The 19,308-nt window shown below is 41.1% G+C and overlaps 2 protein-coding genes across 4 annotated transcripts in view; both read right to left on the bottom strand.

Moving 5' to 3' along the window:
• LOC146360943 (gamma-aminobutyric acid receptor subunit gamma-3-like) overlaps nucleotides 1–9,503 on the bottom strand; it is a 164,720-nt gene extending 155,217 nt beyond the window's left edge. The window contains exons 1-2 of one of the 2 annotated variants that reach the window (XM_084922339.1): nucleotides 8,972–9,503; nucleotides 8,354–8,508 (exon numbers count right to left, since the gene is read on the bottom strand). In XM_084922339.1, the coding sequence (XP_084778465.1) occupies nucleotides 8,354–8,508; nucleotides 8,972–9,027 (211 nt within the window). In that variant the 5' untranslated portion in view covers nucleotides 9,028–9,503. The remainder of the gene's footprint in view (nucleotides 1–8,353; nucleotides 8,509–8,971) is intronic. The other variant, XM_084922340.1, reaches the window with a different exon arrangement.
• Nucleotides 9,504–12,036: 2,533 nt separating this feature from the next.
• LOC146360942 (gamma-aminobutyric acid receptor subunit alpha-5-like) overlaps nucleotides 12,037–19,308 on the bottom strand; it is a 46,097-nt gene continuing 38,825 nt past the window's right edge. For both annotated transcript variants that reach the window (XM_084922342.1, XM_084922341.1), the window contains exon 10: nucleotides 12,037–18,575. In XM_084922342.1, the coding sequence (XP_084778468.1) occupies nucleotides 18,276–18,575 (300 nt within the window). In that variant the 3' untranslated portion in view covers nucleotides 12,037–18,275. The remainder of the gene's footprint in view (nucleotides 18,576–19,308) is intronic.

Here is a 19,308-nt window from a genome sequence, read left to right as displayed (position 1 = left end):
ACTACATATGAGCGAGAGGAGGGAGGTTTGGGGTCCTCACCCACCCCTGTTCTCTGCTGGCCATCGGGGCGGGGGGGCTGGAAGGAGGTGTTGGCCGTCCGATTGGGATCTGGGATATGGGGCCTCCCTGCTGCTGCGGATCCTGGGGCGGTCTGCTTGCCTCCACCCCGGGGGAAAGGGTAACATCTCCTGAGTCTAGGTGCAATTTCCCCCTCCAGGGGCGAGGGTACCTGGACCCGGGGTATAGAGTTTGTTTGGGGAGTGTGATTGTGTGTACAGTGTCCATGTATGTCTATCCCTACGTTGGGTGAGTGCTGAGTATTTGTATATGTGTGCATGAGGGTGGGAATGCATATTTGTGTCTGTGTGTGCCTGTTTGTTTGTGTCTATATGTCAGGTCGGGTCTTACACTCCACCTCTCTGGGAACTCCCAGGCCCTCCAAAGGCCTACGTATCTCCCCTCACCACACTTCCTGCCGGTAACTGATGCCCTCAGGGGTCGGTGCGTTGGTGGTTCTTGGTGTCCGGGGCTGGGCGCTCAGGTATGTACCAGCTTACTTGGCGGGGCCTGGTGCCTGTTGCTCGGTCAGGCCTCTTCGGGGGCAAAGGGGGCCCTCGGGCCTCTGGGCTTGCGGCTTGGTTCACTGTGGCACAGCTGGCTGCTGGCAGAGCCGGCGGGCACGCCACTGCAGCCCCCTCTGGCTTCTGCTCCGTGGCTACCGGGTGACCCCTCATCTGGGGCTCTCCTCAGCTCTTCCCAGGAGGGTGGCATGGATGCCCCTCCGGTTGTCCTCCTTGGGCTCTCGCACTCTGGGGCCTCTGGATGTCTGGGGCCTGGATCTCCTCCATGCCTGCTTCATGCCCTGGGGGACAGGGCTATGGCTCTCTACATCCTCTAGCAGACCATTACATGGGGAAACCTTTTGAATACAAGCGCGCTGATCCACACAGGTGTGCACACAGGTGTTCACTGTTCATAGACATAAACTACACCTCTATTGGCTGCTATTTCCAAGCACATTGTGCGCTGTCGGTCCTGCTTGCTACACAACAACATTGAATATTTAGTATTTACTGCTGTTTACACTTAGCTAGATTAACGTGATTGTGTTGTGTTTAGTATGTTGCTCTGTTTTTTTTTGCTTGTTTTCTCTTCTCTCAGCAGGTGATCCAGGAGATTTTTTTTTCTTCTTTCTCTTTTTAAGTGCCCTTTCTCACTGTCCCTCTTCTATTCTGTTTTTCTTTTCCTTCATCTTTCTTTCTCCCTTTCCTATCCCTCAGTCATGTCTGTCCTGTCTGTAACAACTGAAAATAAAATAAAATAAATAATAACAACAAAGGTTGATCAAATGGACCAATATGGCAAGGCCATGATGATCCATTTAGCAAAGTAAATCCATTGGGTCTCCTTGTTGGTCTTCAGACAACAATTCTGACGGCTAAAGAACCAAATGGGACAGGCAAAATAAAAAATTAAAAAAATTAAAAAAATAATAATAACTTTTATATATTCTTAAAGCAAAATATTATATAGTAAAGCTTTCGGTTTAGTCAATTTACTTCCCTGCACTCACCTACTGTCACCTACTGAACTCTGAGTAGTGACCGAAAGAATGAGATCGCAGACACAAGTGAGCTTTCTCCAAAGGGTGTCTCTTCCTTTGAGATGGGGTGAGGGGTTCAGCCATTCAGGAAAGGCTCAGAGCAGCTCCACTACTCAACCACATTGAAAGGAGACAGCTGAGGTGGTTCGGCCATCTAACAGGATGGCTCTTGAGTCCCTCCTAGGTGAAGGTGTTCTGGGCATATCCCACCAGGAAGAGGCCCCAGGGTAGATCCAGGACATACTGGAGAAATCTCTCAGCGGGCCTGGTGTTCAAGTGGGTGAACTGGAGGAGGTGGTTGGTGAGAGGGACGCATGGGCTTCTCTGCCTATGCAGAGAAGCAGAAGAAAGACTGCACAGAAGAAGAGAATGGATGAACATTAATATTATTAAAACAAAACAAAAGATATGCCCCCTTTCTTCTGTAGCTTGTTGGTGGTCGTTGTTGTTATTTGTGATATCACTATGCATGTATCTCTCTTTTCTGTTTTTTTTTTCCTTTCACCCCGCAATAGATGTCTGTCCATCCATGAGCCTGTTTCTGCTGTGAGTTCTTTATCCCCACTGTCTCCGAGTGCTTACTAATAGAGATCATCAGATTACTGGGACTGTCTTTCTGTAGTGTATTTACTTTGCAATATATAGACTGTTGTGTTGAACTGGTGTCACATAAATCAAACTAATGCACTGTAGTTTTTTAGCAGAAGGAAGTGATGCATCAGTTAAGAGGTATTTTCAGTCCCATTTGGTGCTCTGCTGAGTATTAATGACAGCAGGGTGATATTTGTTGGAGTCAAAATAAAACTTGAATCTGTCTTAAATGAAGCTTTAATTTGTTGGCCCTTTGTATTTTTAGAATGCGCCTCAGACCCAAGTTTAATTGAGTTCCTTGAATCATCCTAGCTTCCAAACTTTAAATGCGAGTGGCTGAAGAGCCCTCGCAGCATACAAAGCCTTCCACTCCAGCCCTCTTTGTCCTCGATTCCACAGACGCAAACACTGACACATACACCAATGCATCTTTGCATCTTTGCACAGTACATGAGGATCACCCAGATCTCACACAGTGATCACACTCTGAATCCAAAAGGAAAGTGACACAATAGGGACACAAAAGCATCTCATCTTCATCTAAGGGGAACTGCTTCTTATCGCTTAAGGTGAGGCTCAACACTTGCTCTGCTTGGAGGATATGTGGGTAGCTTTTCCCTTCTCAAGTGGACCAGTCACCCACTTTATATGAAGATTAGACTCGCTGCTCACTTCACAAGACTGGATGTGACAGGAGGAAAACAAACAGAGACACTAAGTTAACAACCCTGTTATACTGTAGTCTCTTGGATTTTTTTGATTTTCACTGTGTTGAAACCTTTTTATCCATTCTAAAGTAAAATATCTCAAAGGTCTTTGAATTTCAGAGAATTTATAGAAAATAGATTAGTTAAAATCTGAAGCATAAGGGACAAAAGCTTGATTAGTCAAAGCCTGACTGAAAGCACTGAGCATTTCACATAGTTTTAGGATTATAATACACACACACAAACACACATGTTGGGTATTCATATCTTATGGGGACCTCTAATTGAAGTAATCCTTTCCCTAGCCCCTAACCCTAACCATGAAAAATGAATGCCTAACCCTTACCCTAAACCTAACCAAAACCTACACGAAAATCAAAGTTTGAGTCTCAAAATTGCCTTCAAACTTGTGGGGACCAGGATTTTGGTCCCCATAAGGGCTGTTGGTCCTTATGTATAGTAAATTTCAAATGTCTGGTCCCCACAAAGATATAAATACACACTCAACTACACACAGACATACAAACACACACACACACACGCATACGCACACGCACACACACACACACACACACAAACTCCTTTCTGATGTGAATTTTGAGGCTATTTGTATTTATTTATTTCAACATAATAAAACTTAAGATCTAATTAGGGCAAAAGTATTATTACATTTTTATGTTTCATTGTATTTGACTATTTTTTTGTCATACCATATAATAATAAAATATTGTTCTACATGCCTTTGTATGGTCTTTACTGTACCCATAGTGTATCAATTTAAAAAGCTGTTTTCTGTCAATGAAAAAAATAAACAGAATAACGTTATTAATAACTTTGTGCTGTGCTTCAATTTGCATATTGCTGTACAAAGTAACCAGGTGGTGAATTTCTTTGCACTTCTCTCTGTCAGTGCTGATAATGCCAATGTTAGTTAGCTAATAGTAGCAGATTTTTTTTCAGGCGTGGAAAATTGTTGTCTTCACTGTCGAAGAATTTAGTATTATGCAGATTGTCTGTGCTGAAGAAGTGAACCTTGCTTTGAGACACAAATGTTCAACTTAGAAATTAGCAGCCAATTAATAGTAAAATTTCACATTTGCTTAAAACAACAGTATGTGCTCTGGTTCCACAGCCAGCGGCTTATAAACAAGCACAACTACAGACGAGAAGAGGCAAACAGAAATACAGTGTTTTTATATATATGTGTGTGTGTGTGTGTGTGTGTGTGTGAGGATGACTTTGATTTAGTCAAAATCAAGGTGTGTCTTGGAAATGAGCCTCACAGTGCCGACTTCAGTGGCTGCTATCCGTGTGAATTTACTTTCTTTACTGTGTGTGTGTGTGTTTTCTCAGAGATTCATTGCAGCGGATCTCAACAGAACCCACTCTCTTTTACAATGACTTAAATGTCCCAGATCTGTCTTTGACTCAGCGTCATCTCCAAGTATGTTTGTAAGTGTGTTGTCTGTGCACGTTTTCCCATGCACACACACACACACACACGCACACACACACACACACGCGCGCGCACACACAAACACATACACATGTGCTTCCACTGCTTCACATAATCCTGCTAAGAAATTAACATTTCATGGACGACACTGAGGTTTGTCAACTGGATCTCATCAAAATTTCATCCCTAATTATGGAAGCAGAGCCGAAGGGTGATCCCCCACACGCCCACCCCCTCTTCCCCTCTTCCCGCAAGGTGAACTACCAGGCTGAACCGATCCGAGCAAGCTGCTGGTGAACGCGAGAGAGAGGGAGGAAAATAATTGTTGATGATATCTGGGAATCATTTCAAGCATTCCGAGAAAGATAAATAAACATTATTAATGATTGGAAGATACAGTGTTTCCCACCAGAGCCTGAAAATTCATGAGCAAGGCTTTTTAGTATAAACCTGAGGGTGAAGAGTGTAGCGTCTGACTGAGGCTTAATAAGATGAAATTTTAAAAAAAATTCTCAGAATTATGATGTTTACTAAGAATTCACTCTTTAAGTCAGGACCAAATCCTGGCATAGGTAAGTGATTCACCAAGTATCTTAGCCCTTAAAAGAGCTCCTAAGGTGATAAAGTGTTCAGAGTGGGGAAGATGACATTTAGAGGATTAAGAGTTTTTTGAGCAGGGAAAAAATGGCAGAAAGACAAAGTTTAGAGGAACTGGAATACGGCAAAAAGGTGAAGGAAGCCGAATATATGAAATTCATATAATCTGGTTCATCTTTTGAAAGGTGCATCTGTGATAACAAAAAATTGCAGATTTTCATGGAAATGCATCACTGTCTCTTACATTTTGATTAGAGTGAAGATTTAGGGGTTGGCTCCCTGGGGTTTTCTGGTTTTTGGGAATTTGGGAATTATTGCTCCAAAGTGTACCCTGCATTACTCTCCTTTTTATTTACAGTGTTTCTGTGATTTACTTAATCAGTATTGAAAATAATAGTTATGACCACAAACCCAACAGTAATGTGTTCACTGAAGTCATAAATGAAGCCAAACTTTCTCTTTGGCTGCAAAATAATTCAAATTGTATAGAAGTCTAAGGAGTCGCCCTCTGCTGGACATTGGACATAAAGCAGGATTTATTTGATTTTAACATTGTCTTTGGTTTTTTTATTGCATGGCTAGATCTATATTTTATTGCACAGTTTACGCATGAAATTTATGCAAAAATAACTGCCAGTAGCTGTCGAGTTGCAGTCAAATGGTGCAAACATCTTTCCGGATACTTCACAAGTTGGACTTCAGTTGTCGTACAGCACAAGTGTAGCAATAAATATAGCTCAACAGAGACACACTGACTATTTGTTCACTTTGAAATCACTACCATTTCAATAAGTAATCCATTCTTAGGTCTCATCCCAGCGAGACCTGCGTTTGCACACACCGCCTCCCGTGTTGACTCTGTGGATATGTCCTTGAGTTCTGCTTAAGCAGGACTTTGTATGCAGCTTCTGAAAACTTTTTGAATAGCTGTTGGTACAAAATGTCTTTCATCCTAATGTAGGCCGAACTAATAGGAAAATACAGAATATTTCAGACAAAAATTACCTCTGTATAGGAAGCTTGTCAAAAATGCTTGCATTTTATTTCAACATTTAAGTGAAGTGGAAGTGGAAAATATCACAGTGAGCTGCGGGAAGCAAAACAAAATTAGAGTAGAGCAGCTCCCAAATGGCCTACACATATCAGATTGTATTGCTGATTGTAAATGCAAACTCTGAATCAAGGGAAAAGAAACACAAGGAGAATGTTACCAAGTGTCGAGCGTAAATTGGAATATGAGAGAAATAAAAATAAGGTCACAGCAGAAACAGTTGGAGTAATGTCTGCCTTCACATTCAGAATAGTGCCGCTAATATAGTAAAGGCAGTCAATCTAATGACATTGAGCCACTGTGCTAAACCCCGGTGAAAATCGCCTCACTGGAAACCACCACACCTCTGACTCCTCTATGCCCATAAAGACAGGCTGCCTTGATTTCTCCAAATGACTTCTAAAATGCAGCAGCAACAGAAGCCGGGATTGCACGTTCATCACAGAAAAGCCTTCCAGCCAGCAGCCCACCAATGAGAGGACTCCGGGGAACAAACCGGTAACCATTTGATTAGAGACCTCACTGAAGAGGAATGTTCTCCTCCAAGGAGCTCAGGGCTTTGATTGCACCACAGCAGTGAGAACGTGGGTGCAATCAAGGGAGGATTTGGACTCGTGTTCCCGTCGTCACCCTCGTTCTCACACACACACACACAGCACAAACTGGGCATGGCCTGCCAGCTGTGGGTAACTCATTCTATTACATGTGTGAAAGCGATAAATGTCTTTGTGGTTTGGGAGTGACAGCCAGATAAGCTAGCACGGTGTGCTCGTATTTACATTCTTAGTTTTTTGATTTATTTAATGACCTTTTGATTCAAACTGAAGTAGTTAAAGCCAACCGGTGTGCTACGTTTTGCTAAATGCTACTGTCACTGCTACTATGCTAACAATGCTAATGCTAACATGCTGGTGTTAAGCAAGGTTTTTTTTGTTTGTTAAGCATAAAAAAGGCACCAAACTCAAAAGATCAACGGATGAGCCAGTGTTATGTCTACACATAGCAGACAACTTAGCAAAGGACCAATTTCTTACTTGCAGCCTGTCGCAAAAACACACAATTTGTTTCCATTGCTTTACTTGCATCTACAAACAAAAAAAAACCCCAAACCCTCCAAAAAGACACTTAACTGAAAAACTGGCATATCTGGGCTTGGTGTGCAATGTTTCCTTAAAAAAATTGAGGAAGCTGGACAAGTAGGCCTAAAAACCTATCTACAGCATACATTTGAACAGTAGCTGAAAGTCACATTCTTAAAAAAAGCTAGAAAAATATTCAGCAAAGATCTGACACAGGACTTGAGAGCCAGTGATGTTGCCTTGTCAAAACTGATGGAATTACAAACATGAAAAGCACTGTAAGATTTTGATATACCAAGAAATATGATCTGGAAAGTATCTGAGTGGAAATATTTCACCATGACAATGATCCCAAACACATTGACAATGCAATAAAAGCATACCTGAATAGTAAAAACACAATGGAACAATAGTGATCATGGATTGGCCTCCCCAAAGCCCAGGCCTCAACAGTACTGATAGAGAGGGAAACAAAAGGCAAAACATCCAAAGAAGAGCTTTGAATGTCCTTCGAGAAGCCTGGAGAACTACTCCTGAAGAGAGTTCAGCCTGTATGATTCTAACAAGATTAAAAGTCAATATTTAGTTTGACTGCCATTATTCTTAAACAAACTCTTTTTGCCTTTTATGTTGTGTTTCCATGCATGTTTGCCCACATTTCTCTGCAGCTATTTCCCATGCTCTTAACAAAATATAGAGAAATGACGGGTGGCTTAATAATTTTGCACAGCACTGTACGTCTTTGTAAATTTGGCTTATGTAGAGCCAACATAAGAACATGGTCCTATTTGCATTTTGAATTAAACTGCATTTAAGTGAATTAGCTTTGCAGATAATTTGCCAGAAACCCAAGAAGTGGACACATTTTATTTCCTCTCCATTTACTGTTAATTTATTGATAGAAACACAAATAACCATTAGTCATGTAAATGATGTAAATACTGAAAAATTCAGATGCCCCTGTAGTTTTTATCTCCCACTAGATAAATAAAGTTCCCAACACTTAAAAAGGACCTTATCCCTAATTCTTGCAGAGATCTCAGCAACCCAAATCCACCAAATCTGTCCCAGCGTAACTGAAGAAACCTAATTTTAAAATGATTGAGAGAGAGGGGAAGGGGATGTCATCTTCCCACCCTCACAGCAGCACTACTAGTTTCAGCACCATGGACAGCTCAGGCACAGAGCCAGTCCCTGGACAGCATCACCAAAGTTTCTCCTCCAACCAAAAAAGCCTCCAACTCCTCCCCACCACTTCTGATCCTTACCTCCGATGTCTGGGCGTAGAGTCTTGTCGTACTCCTTGAGCAAATTGTTCAGAATGAGCGTTGCGTCCTCCTGGTGCGACCTGGGCACCAGCATTTGATTGACAGTGGTGTCCTGATGATCCTCATCGTCGTCGCCATATTCCCGTAAATCAGAGCTGTTTGTGTGTGTGAGAAAGAGAAGGGGTGGAGGAGGGGGCGAGGAGAAAAGGAGAGGAGGGGAACGAGAGGTCTTAATCATGTTTAAAGAAACACATTGTCATGAAAACTTTGACGCAGAGAAAAAAGAGAAAAAAAAGAACATGTTTGATTCATGATGACTTGGAGCCTGCTGTAAATGACTGTGAGACCCCCAGACTGTGGATTTGGGCGCAGCAGTAAATGGTGCTGTCATTTATCCCCCCCCCCCCCCCCTTTTTTTTTCTGATGGAGTGCGTGTGTGTGAGGGAAACCCTTAGGAAAAAAAGAAAAGAAAAAAGAACCATGCATTACCACACAGGCTCTTTCACACATGTATGGGATTTCATTCACAGCAGTCGAACTTTTGAAGCTTTAACGCTGCTCTCAGCTGTTGATCGTAGAGAGGGAGAGACAGAGAGAAAAGGTGCAAATGACACTCACCGAGCACCTCCAGCGAACAAAAGTGTGAAGAGGGTGACCACAAACTTGATTGTCATTTTCCCACGCGCGGATCACCTCTGATCGCAGGAACCGGTGGACTGCTGCTGCTGCTGCCGCCGCTGCTGCTGCGTTGCTGCCGCGATCAAGTGCCAGCGCAGTGAAAAGGTGTGGAACCATCAATCCCAGCTCTCAACTTCCTCATCCGCCCACGCACTTTTTTCTCCTGCGCGTCATGTGCACCGAACAGCCACCACCACCTCCAACACCACCAACAACAACAACAGCACCAGCACTACCACAGCAGCGGATCGCGAGCTCTCTCCCGCCCCCCACCTCCCTCCACCACACTTCCTCCTGGTCCTCTTCGCTCCTTCGTGGGGAGGGTTTCCTCCGGGAAAGGCACCCGACGATAAATCAGTGAGATCCAGCCCAACACAAGCGGCGGTAGCCGAAGCAAGAGGAGGATGGTGTGTGTGTGTGTGTGTGTGTGTGTGTGTGTGTGTGTGTGTGTGGGAGGGGTAGGGAGGCGGGGGTAAGGGGCGGATGGTGTGTGTGTGTGTGTGTGTGTGTGTGTGTGTGTGTGTGTGTGTGGGAGGGGGGGAGGGGGTGGGTGCTGGGAGTCTAGTTGACGGGATCCAGCGACGGTGCCTCCCTCCACCTTCTCCCTGTGTGGGCACCAGAGTGGCAGGGTGACGCTTTCTGCTGCTGGTGGAGGTGGTGAACCTTAGGAGATGAGCATCTTGCGTGACTCATACACTACCTGGATCACAACTGCACACGGAAACACCCCCTCTTTTGTTGCTCTGACTCTGGCATGATGATGATGATGGTGATTATTATTATCATTATTATCAATATTATCTTGTTTTAGTTAATTAGTCTTAAAAGAAGAACCGGAACTTCTCAAAACTCAGTTACTTCCTTTCATTCAAAGAAAAAGTCTCAGAAATAAGCATCAATTCATAAGTAAACAGCATAATATGTAGTTTGACTCAGTGCGAACTGATATCTGCAGTTTGCCTGATGATGATGATGATGATCGCCCTTGGAAGTCATGTTCAGACTTTACACGTCCGTTTACGTGCCACAGAGTCACCGCGAGCTCTCCTCCTCACAGTAATTTTTTTCTGAATAGGCCCACAGCTCAGCAGGGCAGCCCTGCGTTCAGCTTACAAACCTGCCAGACTTTTTTCCTTTCTGAACTAGTGAGTGCCACTCGAGAGGCTTCGCTGCCCCCTGGCGGCGAGAAAGAGAAAGTCTTTCCCGCAGTGTTGCAGCCGAAAAGAAATAACCTGCTGACCAAGCGTGGACCAGCAGGAGTGATTCATTAATAATTCTGATGTAATGAATTAAGAAGCATGTACATGTAGTTATTTTTGCCTATCCACACTAGTGACAGTATTAGGAGACCTGCAGGAATAATTGATTAATAATGATGACATAATTAATTGAAAATCGTGTTGCCATAGTTATTTTACCAACTCACAGAAGTAACAGTGTTGTCAGCAAAACACACTTTAAGAATAAAAAAATAAATGTGCAAGTTCTGTCCTCTTTGTTACTTTGTGTGATAAGACTGTTTGCCCAATCTTAATTTGAAAAGTGAATGGACTGACATGGTTTCTCCTTTTATGAGTGATGAAATTACATGATGTTCTTGTCATAGCTTTGCAATCGTTTAGATATTCAGAAGAATTAGCAGCTTGTGATTATCTTTGTGGATAAAAGCATGATGTGTACAGTGAAAGTCCTAGGTTTTGTTCATCAAATATTAAATTGATTCAGTGTAAATGACCATTTATAAGGAACTGAATCATTCCTTAAGTAGTAAAGTGTGTGGTGAGTGCATTTTGTCAGTAGGCTCACTCCTCTACGTTCTAGCAGGCTCACAAAACAGTTATCCATTATAATCAGTGATGAGCAGATTTGTCGACATCTATGTGTGACAAAGGTCATGCAAAGTGTTTGCTAATATTGCAAGGCATGCTTTCAAATGTAACTTTGCAATGTGTGATGTATATTTGAAAAGTGTGCATTTTATCCCAAACCAGGACCTTTTTGTTTGTACACATAACAAAAGGACTTTTAGTTCCAACATTTTATGCCCAATATGCTGACTTATTTAACTACATGTACATGTATATTTTCGATGTAATTTTGAAATATCAGAAGAATATAAAATTCAGTGGAATCTGGTCAAATGAAATGTACTTGATCAGTTTATACAGAGCACAATCTTTTTTCTGGTGTAAACATAAAAAGGTTGTTTTTTTTAAATGATGTAAGTTTTGTCCAAAAGGCAAATCTGCTTGACAGTTCCTCATTATTACTTAAATTTAGACGGGCAAAACAGTCTCCACCTTGTAGGTGGATGACACCACCTGTTGTTGATATGTGCAGGACTGATAACAAGTGATAAAAGCTATTGCCTTGGCTGATAACTGTCTGTTGCAAAAGGCCGACTGATCATTAGGAAAACCATTTCCCAAAGATTTTATCTCAGATGAAATATGTCATCATTACACACAGCAATCCATTTGGCTTGCTGTGTGTAAGGCTGTATGGGAAAACAATGACGTGCGCCCTAATAAATGAAGGTTATTCAGTGCATGAAACTGAAAAGCTGAGGGGTTAACACAAAGGTGTGTACTGCTCCGCTAATAGAGCAGTACAAGCTGACTTTTGCTTAGCAGGTCCCATTTAATTAAGCTATAAAGAGTTTATTTGTCAAACTAAAACCTCTGACAGCTTCATTAACTGGGAAAATATAAACATATATCATCATCTACCATATCATTATGAAAACAATACCACAGCATATCATATGCCACTGAAACACAGTGACAATGGGCCTCTGTATGCCCTCTTAGATACTAGGCAGATCAAACTTAAAAAAATGGAAAAGAAAAAGTTTTCTGATGAATTTCACATTATATCAAATTAAAGCAAATTTGCATTACTTATAAAAATAATGTTTCTAAGTGATCCAAATTGCATTAAGTAGTTCATCAAAGCATTTAATATCAATAGACAATCAAACAGGATTCAGACATACCAGTGTCAGATTTCCTTTTATATGTGCAGCTTTAATCAGGATTCAACAAAACAACATTTGAGCTACAGCAGTATTTGCAATGTACTATATAGCATCTTTGCTAACCCTTTTTATTTGATCATTATCAGTATAATACACAAAACAAATACAGTACATAAAACAAAGAATGAGTGACACAAATACGTTATTAAGCCCAGCTACAATGGCTTTGCTGCATTTTTGCAAAATTAAGCAAAAGTCTGTTTGATGGGTTCTTCGTAAATATTCTTGTAAAAAGTTCTTGAAAAAAAAAAAAACCATGAGCAACTTTATGCATTTTATTGGTCACCTTTAGCCTTACTTGAACAGGCAACTGTTGCTATCGTAGCTCCGCAAGTGTCCTTTAAACCAGCTGCTGGATGTACAATAAATTCCCCAGCCAAGAGTTCAAAGCGTCAGTCAGCTTCACTGCCCATGAGCTAGCTTGGGATAAAGGACATATAATCAACCCTAAGTTTGTTCCTAACATGCATCAGCCACAGCTATCCAGACAACACACTGAGAAAAACAAGTGTTTGTCATCAGGGCTGGGCCAGTCAGGGCTTAAATTGGACAGAAGCGCTTTGCTGTAAGGGGCTTCCCTGAATGGGTGAAAGCAACTTAAGCAGAACTAAATCCCTTATTCTAACAGATGTATGGCAGATGAGTCTGTCACAGTGGCTGAAGGAAGGAGGGAGGGGTTGTTTCTTGGCCAGAAAGAGAGATAGTTAAATGGATGGGTGCATTGGTTTACGCCAAGAAAGATGTGCACAGACATGAGGAAGTCTACCAGGTTTCAGCACTATGGGGATCCTCTGACCTGACAGCTCACGTGAATGAGCTGATATACGTGAGTTACTTGTCTTCTTTCAGCCCCTAGCATATTAACATAATATTAGCTTTGTCGAATTTTTGGAAATGACAGAATTACAATGTGGGTAGTACTAAATATATGATGTCCTATAGTTAATATGATTGAGTTTTCTACAGCAGAAAAAATAAAATCCTATATTTGTCTGTTTGCCAAATATTGTCAACGTTCTATATGTAGCTAATATGTAGCTATCAAGCACAGTATGCTAACACCGACAGAGCTAAAAGGTTGATGCTAATAAGTGTAATATTAATAGGCAGATAAATCATGTTAGTTGTATTAATTTAGCTGGCTAGCATTAAAAACCTATTATGATATTAGCATTGTTTTATTCAGATGATTAATAATATGGTATAATATGCTTATACATGGATTTATTAATTCATTCTTCAATTCATTCATTTTTTAGAAGGTCAGTGTTTGCTATTTGCCTATCACTGTTTTACATGCAGTAAAATGCTAATGCCAGCATGCTACTAATAGTAGAAATTGATAAAAAGATGACAAATATTATCAAACACAACACATTAATGCTGAGTATAACAAATGCCACTTTACATATATGTTATTTTAGCTTGTTATCAGTCAGAAATATTTATTAAATCACTGAGAATTAACATCAGAGGATTTATAATGTATTGAATTTAAGTGTTCATCCATCTGTCTGCCTACTATTATTCTACATGCAGCTAAATGCTAATATCCACATGCTAACAACGATGACGCCAATATGCTGGCGTTTAGCAGCGGGTACAGATGTTTATAAGCTGGTATAACATCATGTAAGCTGTATTTGTTTAGCCTGTTAACAGTCAAAATAATTTCTTTTTGAAAATTTTTGAACTTTCATGTTATTTTTAGTTTATAGACTGGAGGATTATTTTTATTTTTTGCATATATTACCCACCAGCCACAGTAATTTTGATCTGATGACAGCACTAGAAAAAGTCAGAGGATCACCAAAGTTATTGTAAATTTTCCATGAATATAACCATATTAGCCAAATTTATGGACAAGCTAATAGTTGTAGAGATACACTATTTGCACAAACGTACTGGGCTACCTACAGGAGCTGCGCTGCATGGAAACCCATTGCACGAAGCTCCTGCTATACAGTTTTTTGTGCTGATGGTAATGTTGGAGGAGGTTTGGAACTCTGCACTTCAGCAGAGTGTTGATTACACTTATGCACTATATGCCCCAGCTCTTGGCAACCTCACTCTCTAACTTTACGTGGTCTGCCAGTTGGTGTCTGAGTTGCTGTGGTCCCTAAAAACTTCCACTTTTGCAAAAATGCCACTTACAGCTGACTGAGGAATTTCTGAAAGGTACAAAAAATTAGATGAAGTGACTTGCTGCAATGCCTCATTCTATTACAGTAGCACTCCTAAATTAGTGATCTCTTTAGAAAGACTGGGACTGAAAATACAAGAATTCAAAGAATAACAGGTGAGAGCCAGTACCTTTGTCCATACAGTGAACTTCTGTCAGACTGAAGCTGCTGTCCACAGAAAAAATAATGAAGGCTATATGTGTTTGTCAGGGACATTATCAGTGACTTTTTACAGTAATAGTTCCTTTGGTTATATGTTAGAAAACAAGGCTTAAATAAAGCTCAATAAAAACAACTGTTTAGTTTAAAAAACACACTTGTTGAAGACCTCAACTACTGCAGTCCTAATCAGAAATACAAAGACAGAAAGTGTGTACTGTTACTTGATAATGTGTCAGATACAAACAGGAAGTCGAGGAACAGACAGATTACAGATTGGTGGGGGGGAGATGTCTCGTCTGTATCCTGTACTTGGCTGCCATTGCACTGAAACTGAAACATTGTCTGATCTGACAGAAAGCTGGATCTTAGATTTCCATAAATGACAGCTTCAACATCAGTTAAACAGCACGAAAATACCACAGCATATCCTGGCACACAAAGTCAAAATAAAATCACTTAAGGTGGACTTAAGTACACAATGCAAAGCAGATAGCAGCTGATGTCACTCTTATTTACATGGTTTCTCACCAAGCCAGTGTATAAATATCTGCTTAGCGGCCTAAAGTTTTTGAGGACAATGTTCCCAGCAGCAGGTGTGAGAGGTTGGTGTTCAAAATCCATATGATAGATATGAAGAACTGATATTTCTGTTGGGAGCATGGGGTCCTCTTATTCCTGAGTTTGTCTCACCACAAACCAGCACATGCTGTGAAACAGGTAGGCTTGAGCTGTAATGACAAAATGTGTGCTCGTCGCTTTAATTAAGTCACTGTAGATATAAAATACAAATCAGTCCAAAGATCAAGTTTGATCAGCTCTTCTACAAGCCACAAGAACGAAACAAACTCACACATGTACACAGAAGAAAAAAGATATTGAAGACAATAACATCATTAACATCAACATTGGGCTTTTTTTTCTACTAAGGGCTTCAGAACACAAATGTGACAATCTGTCTTTTTTGTGTCAAAGCAAAGAGCTACGTTGAAAACGAAAAAGGCTATTTACATGATTCTCTCATGACACTCGGCCTTATTTCCCCAAATTCTTTGCGGCTTAAAGGCCTCGTCAAACCAAGCTTTCAAAACAGAGAAACATTCTGAGAAAAAAAATCAATGCAGTCCAGTGACATTGGATTAGCTCGCGGAGGTGAAGTAAATTAATGCAAATCAGGGTGCAATTTTGATAAACTTGACCCCATCGATTGAACCCAATAGTAAGTAATTCTGAGAGGACAGAGCTCTGCTGTGTTGCTCACTTTTGTGGACCGTTATGAGTCAGTTCATGGTACAATCAATCTTTGGTCACCTGTTAGCCGCTGAGCTGTTGAATTTCTGTCTCCTGTTGCTGATATATGCGTGAGGTTTTCTTTCTAGTATAGCTTTGCTGGAATCCAGAAACATGACACAATAATCATCTTTTCCCCCCCAGCACCTCACTTTCACAAACACACTGTAGACTGGAGTTAACATTTTCCAACAGCCTGAGAAGATGCTTAAATGACCCAGAATACTTTGACTTTGTGCAAAGCATGAACTGAGCTCTCAAGTGTTGCTATTAAGAGGCATGAGTGAGAAAATTATTGATTCACTTTTTGTATGTGAAAAAGAATAGCTCAGTGGGAGTGGAAAGTTCTGCAGGTAATCTACTAAAAAGGTCAATGATTAGTCTTGCGTCAGAAACTGTCGTCTTAAAGGCTGACGCAGCCCAAGACTGCTTTATTACTTTACTACAACCAGCTCTGCCTTATAAACCTAAAATATGTGTTTAACAGCCCATGTGCAGGATGTGTAGCACAACACAAAACATTATTAACTGTCAAATCCCAACCGACTTGCAAACCCAGGCCGGTACTGTGACCGTGCAATGTGTTGTTTTGCATAAGGGTCTGCAGGTATTTATTAAAGTCAAAACAAAGAATCTGACTCACAGCCACCTGCACAATCCTGATATTTAGGAACACCTCCAACACCTTCGTCACAGTTAAAGTGACATTTTGACAAACATTACAGTTTTTCTTAAAATACTTTTGGGACAGAACTTAAAAAGTAGACAAAATGTATGAAGTCGATTTGTGATGTTACAGAGCTCAGTGTGTATTTTTTGAGTTTATTTGTTTATTTTTTGAGCTCTCTGCTATTTTCACTATGACCCGCTGCCTATTTGATGAAACACGATGAAAAAACCTACAAACAGCTGTGCACACTGCAAAAAAACTAACCTTGCTACCAGCTATACAGCCATGGCTTGTATATATCAAGTAATTCTCTCCTTGCCCCCGATGCTCTGCGGCATGTTCTGCTTTGTTATATCAAAATACACTAAATATGTGGGGCTTGGCTCGAACTGTTCAGCGTGAGCAGCTGACAGGGCAGATCCAAAGATTTGTCACAGCCATATACCCGAACCAATTACATGCTCATTCTGATAACGTCTCCCCTTGGCATTCCACATAAATTAATGCTCCTTGCGACAACTATCGCATCCAGGTGCAATATAAGGCATGCTCTTTTCGGTGTTAAATAACGGCACAGTGTGCAGCAAATTACCTGTCGCAACCCTTAGAAAACCACATTCATATGATTAAGTTAAATACTTTCCTCCCCACATTTGGAAATGGAACACTTACAAATACATAGCAGCTGTGTCAGTGCCTTACAAGTCACAAAATTGTCACAGTACTCATTTAGTAAATTTCACGAGCAGTTTTTTAAAAAACCAAAACAGGGTTATGAACTGTACATGAGTCTGGTTTTCTCTGTGGACACATTAGCAGGGTACGTGTCTGGACATCTCTGAACGACAGTTCCAAAACTGTCCACATCGCTGTCCTGATTTGTATGTGACTTACTCTCCATTTGGTCTCTCAACTGTGCATATTGGTTTCCCAACTGAGTGACCCAGGCTCAAAATTCTGTTAAATCACATATATCCAATCCTTAATTTGTGCTAACACATCTGCCACAGCCGTCCAGTCACCCTCGTGTAAGTAGGCCAGAAAAAAAAACGCTTTTTTCAAACATTCTTGCTGGCCCTAAATGATGACTTTTTAATTCAAAACTTCTTTTCCTCTCACATTTTACTTTGAGACTCTTACTGCCAGTGCTTTTGGGAAACCAGGCCTGCAGCAACAGTTCTTGAATCTTCAAGTAAAGATGTACAACAAGAGACACAAGCACCCTCTGCGTTAGGCAGAGGAAAAGAATTGGCAAGATTTTTTTAGTTTTTTTTAAAAAAGGAGACATAAAACGACATTATTAATGCACTTGCAGCATCAATCTCGAGAGATGTGTCTTTCTCATAGCGCGGAATTAGGTACATTTTAAAATCATGTTTTAAAATTCAAATGCGAGTTAGATTGCAGAGTTTATGAGCCCAGTGCAGTAAGAACATGAAGCATTAAATTACTTTGTTAAATTCTCCAGGTAGTAGTGACCAAGTGTGCTCCCATAGTTTAAGCAATGACTGACATATACATGGTCGGTGTTCAAGACAAAGAGGAGTCCATGTTCCCTTTTTGGGGGTGAGCATCATGCAAACTGCAGCAGAATAGATGAGAAAGAAGCAAAGCACCCTCTCTCCTGTTAATGTAGTCTTAAGAAGCAGTTTTTTAGGCCATGAAAAATAGGAAAGGGAATCGTGAAGCCTTGCATCCATTCAAAGTGCTTGATCTAAATAGGTGAGTATAGTTTTTGTTCTTTGTTTTCACATTTGTTTAGTCTGGAGGCAGAGATGTAGCAATGGCCGCTTTCATTATGGATCACCCCTCTTCTATTAGGCTCAACCTTCCCTTCTCCCTGACACAAACTGCCCCCCCCCTCCCCCGCACACCCCTGAAAAAAAGGAACAATAAGAAGAGCGATTACGTTGAGATGACAACTCCTTTCGACAACGGTTCTCTGTTGAGGTACGTGGCCCAGTAGACGAGGTTGAAGGTTCCGAAGAGGACAGGGAACACTATCCGCGACATCTTGTCAATCTTGCTGACGCTGTTGTAGGTCTTCTTGGGGTCCATCGTCTTGGTCTCAGCAGAACGCAGGTGTACCGACGTCGTGTTGGAGATGGTGGAGATGGACGTGTCCTTGGTGAGGTTGGGGGTGTAGTTGACACCTGCCGAGCACACGTTGTTGGGCTTCTTGGACAGAACCATCGGGTCTCGTTTCTACGGCAGGACAGAGCACGTTGAGTAGAACGTTAGTTACAAGCCTCATTTTGCTCTACTGTTACAGTTTTTTTTTTCTGGCTTGAGAAGAATCTGTGTTTTTCGTTCTGTCTGGAGTGATTAGTGACCTTACTGAGGTGAAATATTTCTGGCAGAACATTCTGGTAAAATGTGGGCTGCTGAGTTATTGAATTTCAATCAGTTAGCAGCATGATTTCCACTGGTGTTCTGTCAGTTTGAGTTTTATTTATGATGACTGCACTGTGTATATATGTTTTAGTGCAGCTGTTAACAGATGCCTGGCGGTTGTCCTAGACATCACTGGGATTACTAAACCAAGCAGAATGTATAGTAATCCATGCTGTGAAGTGACTTTCAATATCCTGATGACTCACAGTGCATTTATGTACTTAACTGTTTTTTTCAACGCTTATACTGAAGTTCACTTGCTTCAGTGCCACGTAAATGTAACACTGCTCTAATATCTGTTTGCTAACGGTGTAGCTAAAGGCAGAAAATGATTAGTTTGGCATGAAGGCCTTTACACACTGGATGTGATTTTGCTGGACGAAATTGCGGCATTTATTTTTTTGAACCAAGCTTGCTTTTTCTGATCCAAAAGCAGAAATCTGACCAATCAGATTATGTTTGGCACACCAGTACTGTACATACAATCAGCTCTCTGTAATTATTTCTTTGCCTCCTCAGATGTGGTCTCAACTCTGCCAACAAC

Source organism: Perissodus microlepis, chromosome 23 (assembly GCF_051167445.1).
Source record: "Perissodus microlepis isolate ML-2025 ecotype Zambia chromosome 23, ASM5116744v1, whole genome shotgun sequence".
Lineage (NCBI taxonomy): Eukaryota > Metazoa > Chordata > Actinopteri > Cichliformes > Cichlidae > Perissodus > Perissodus microlepis.
This window is presented reverse-complemented; position numbering and strand designations above follow the sequence as displayed.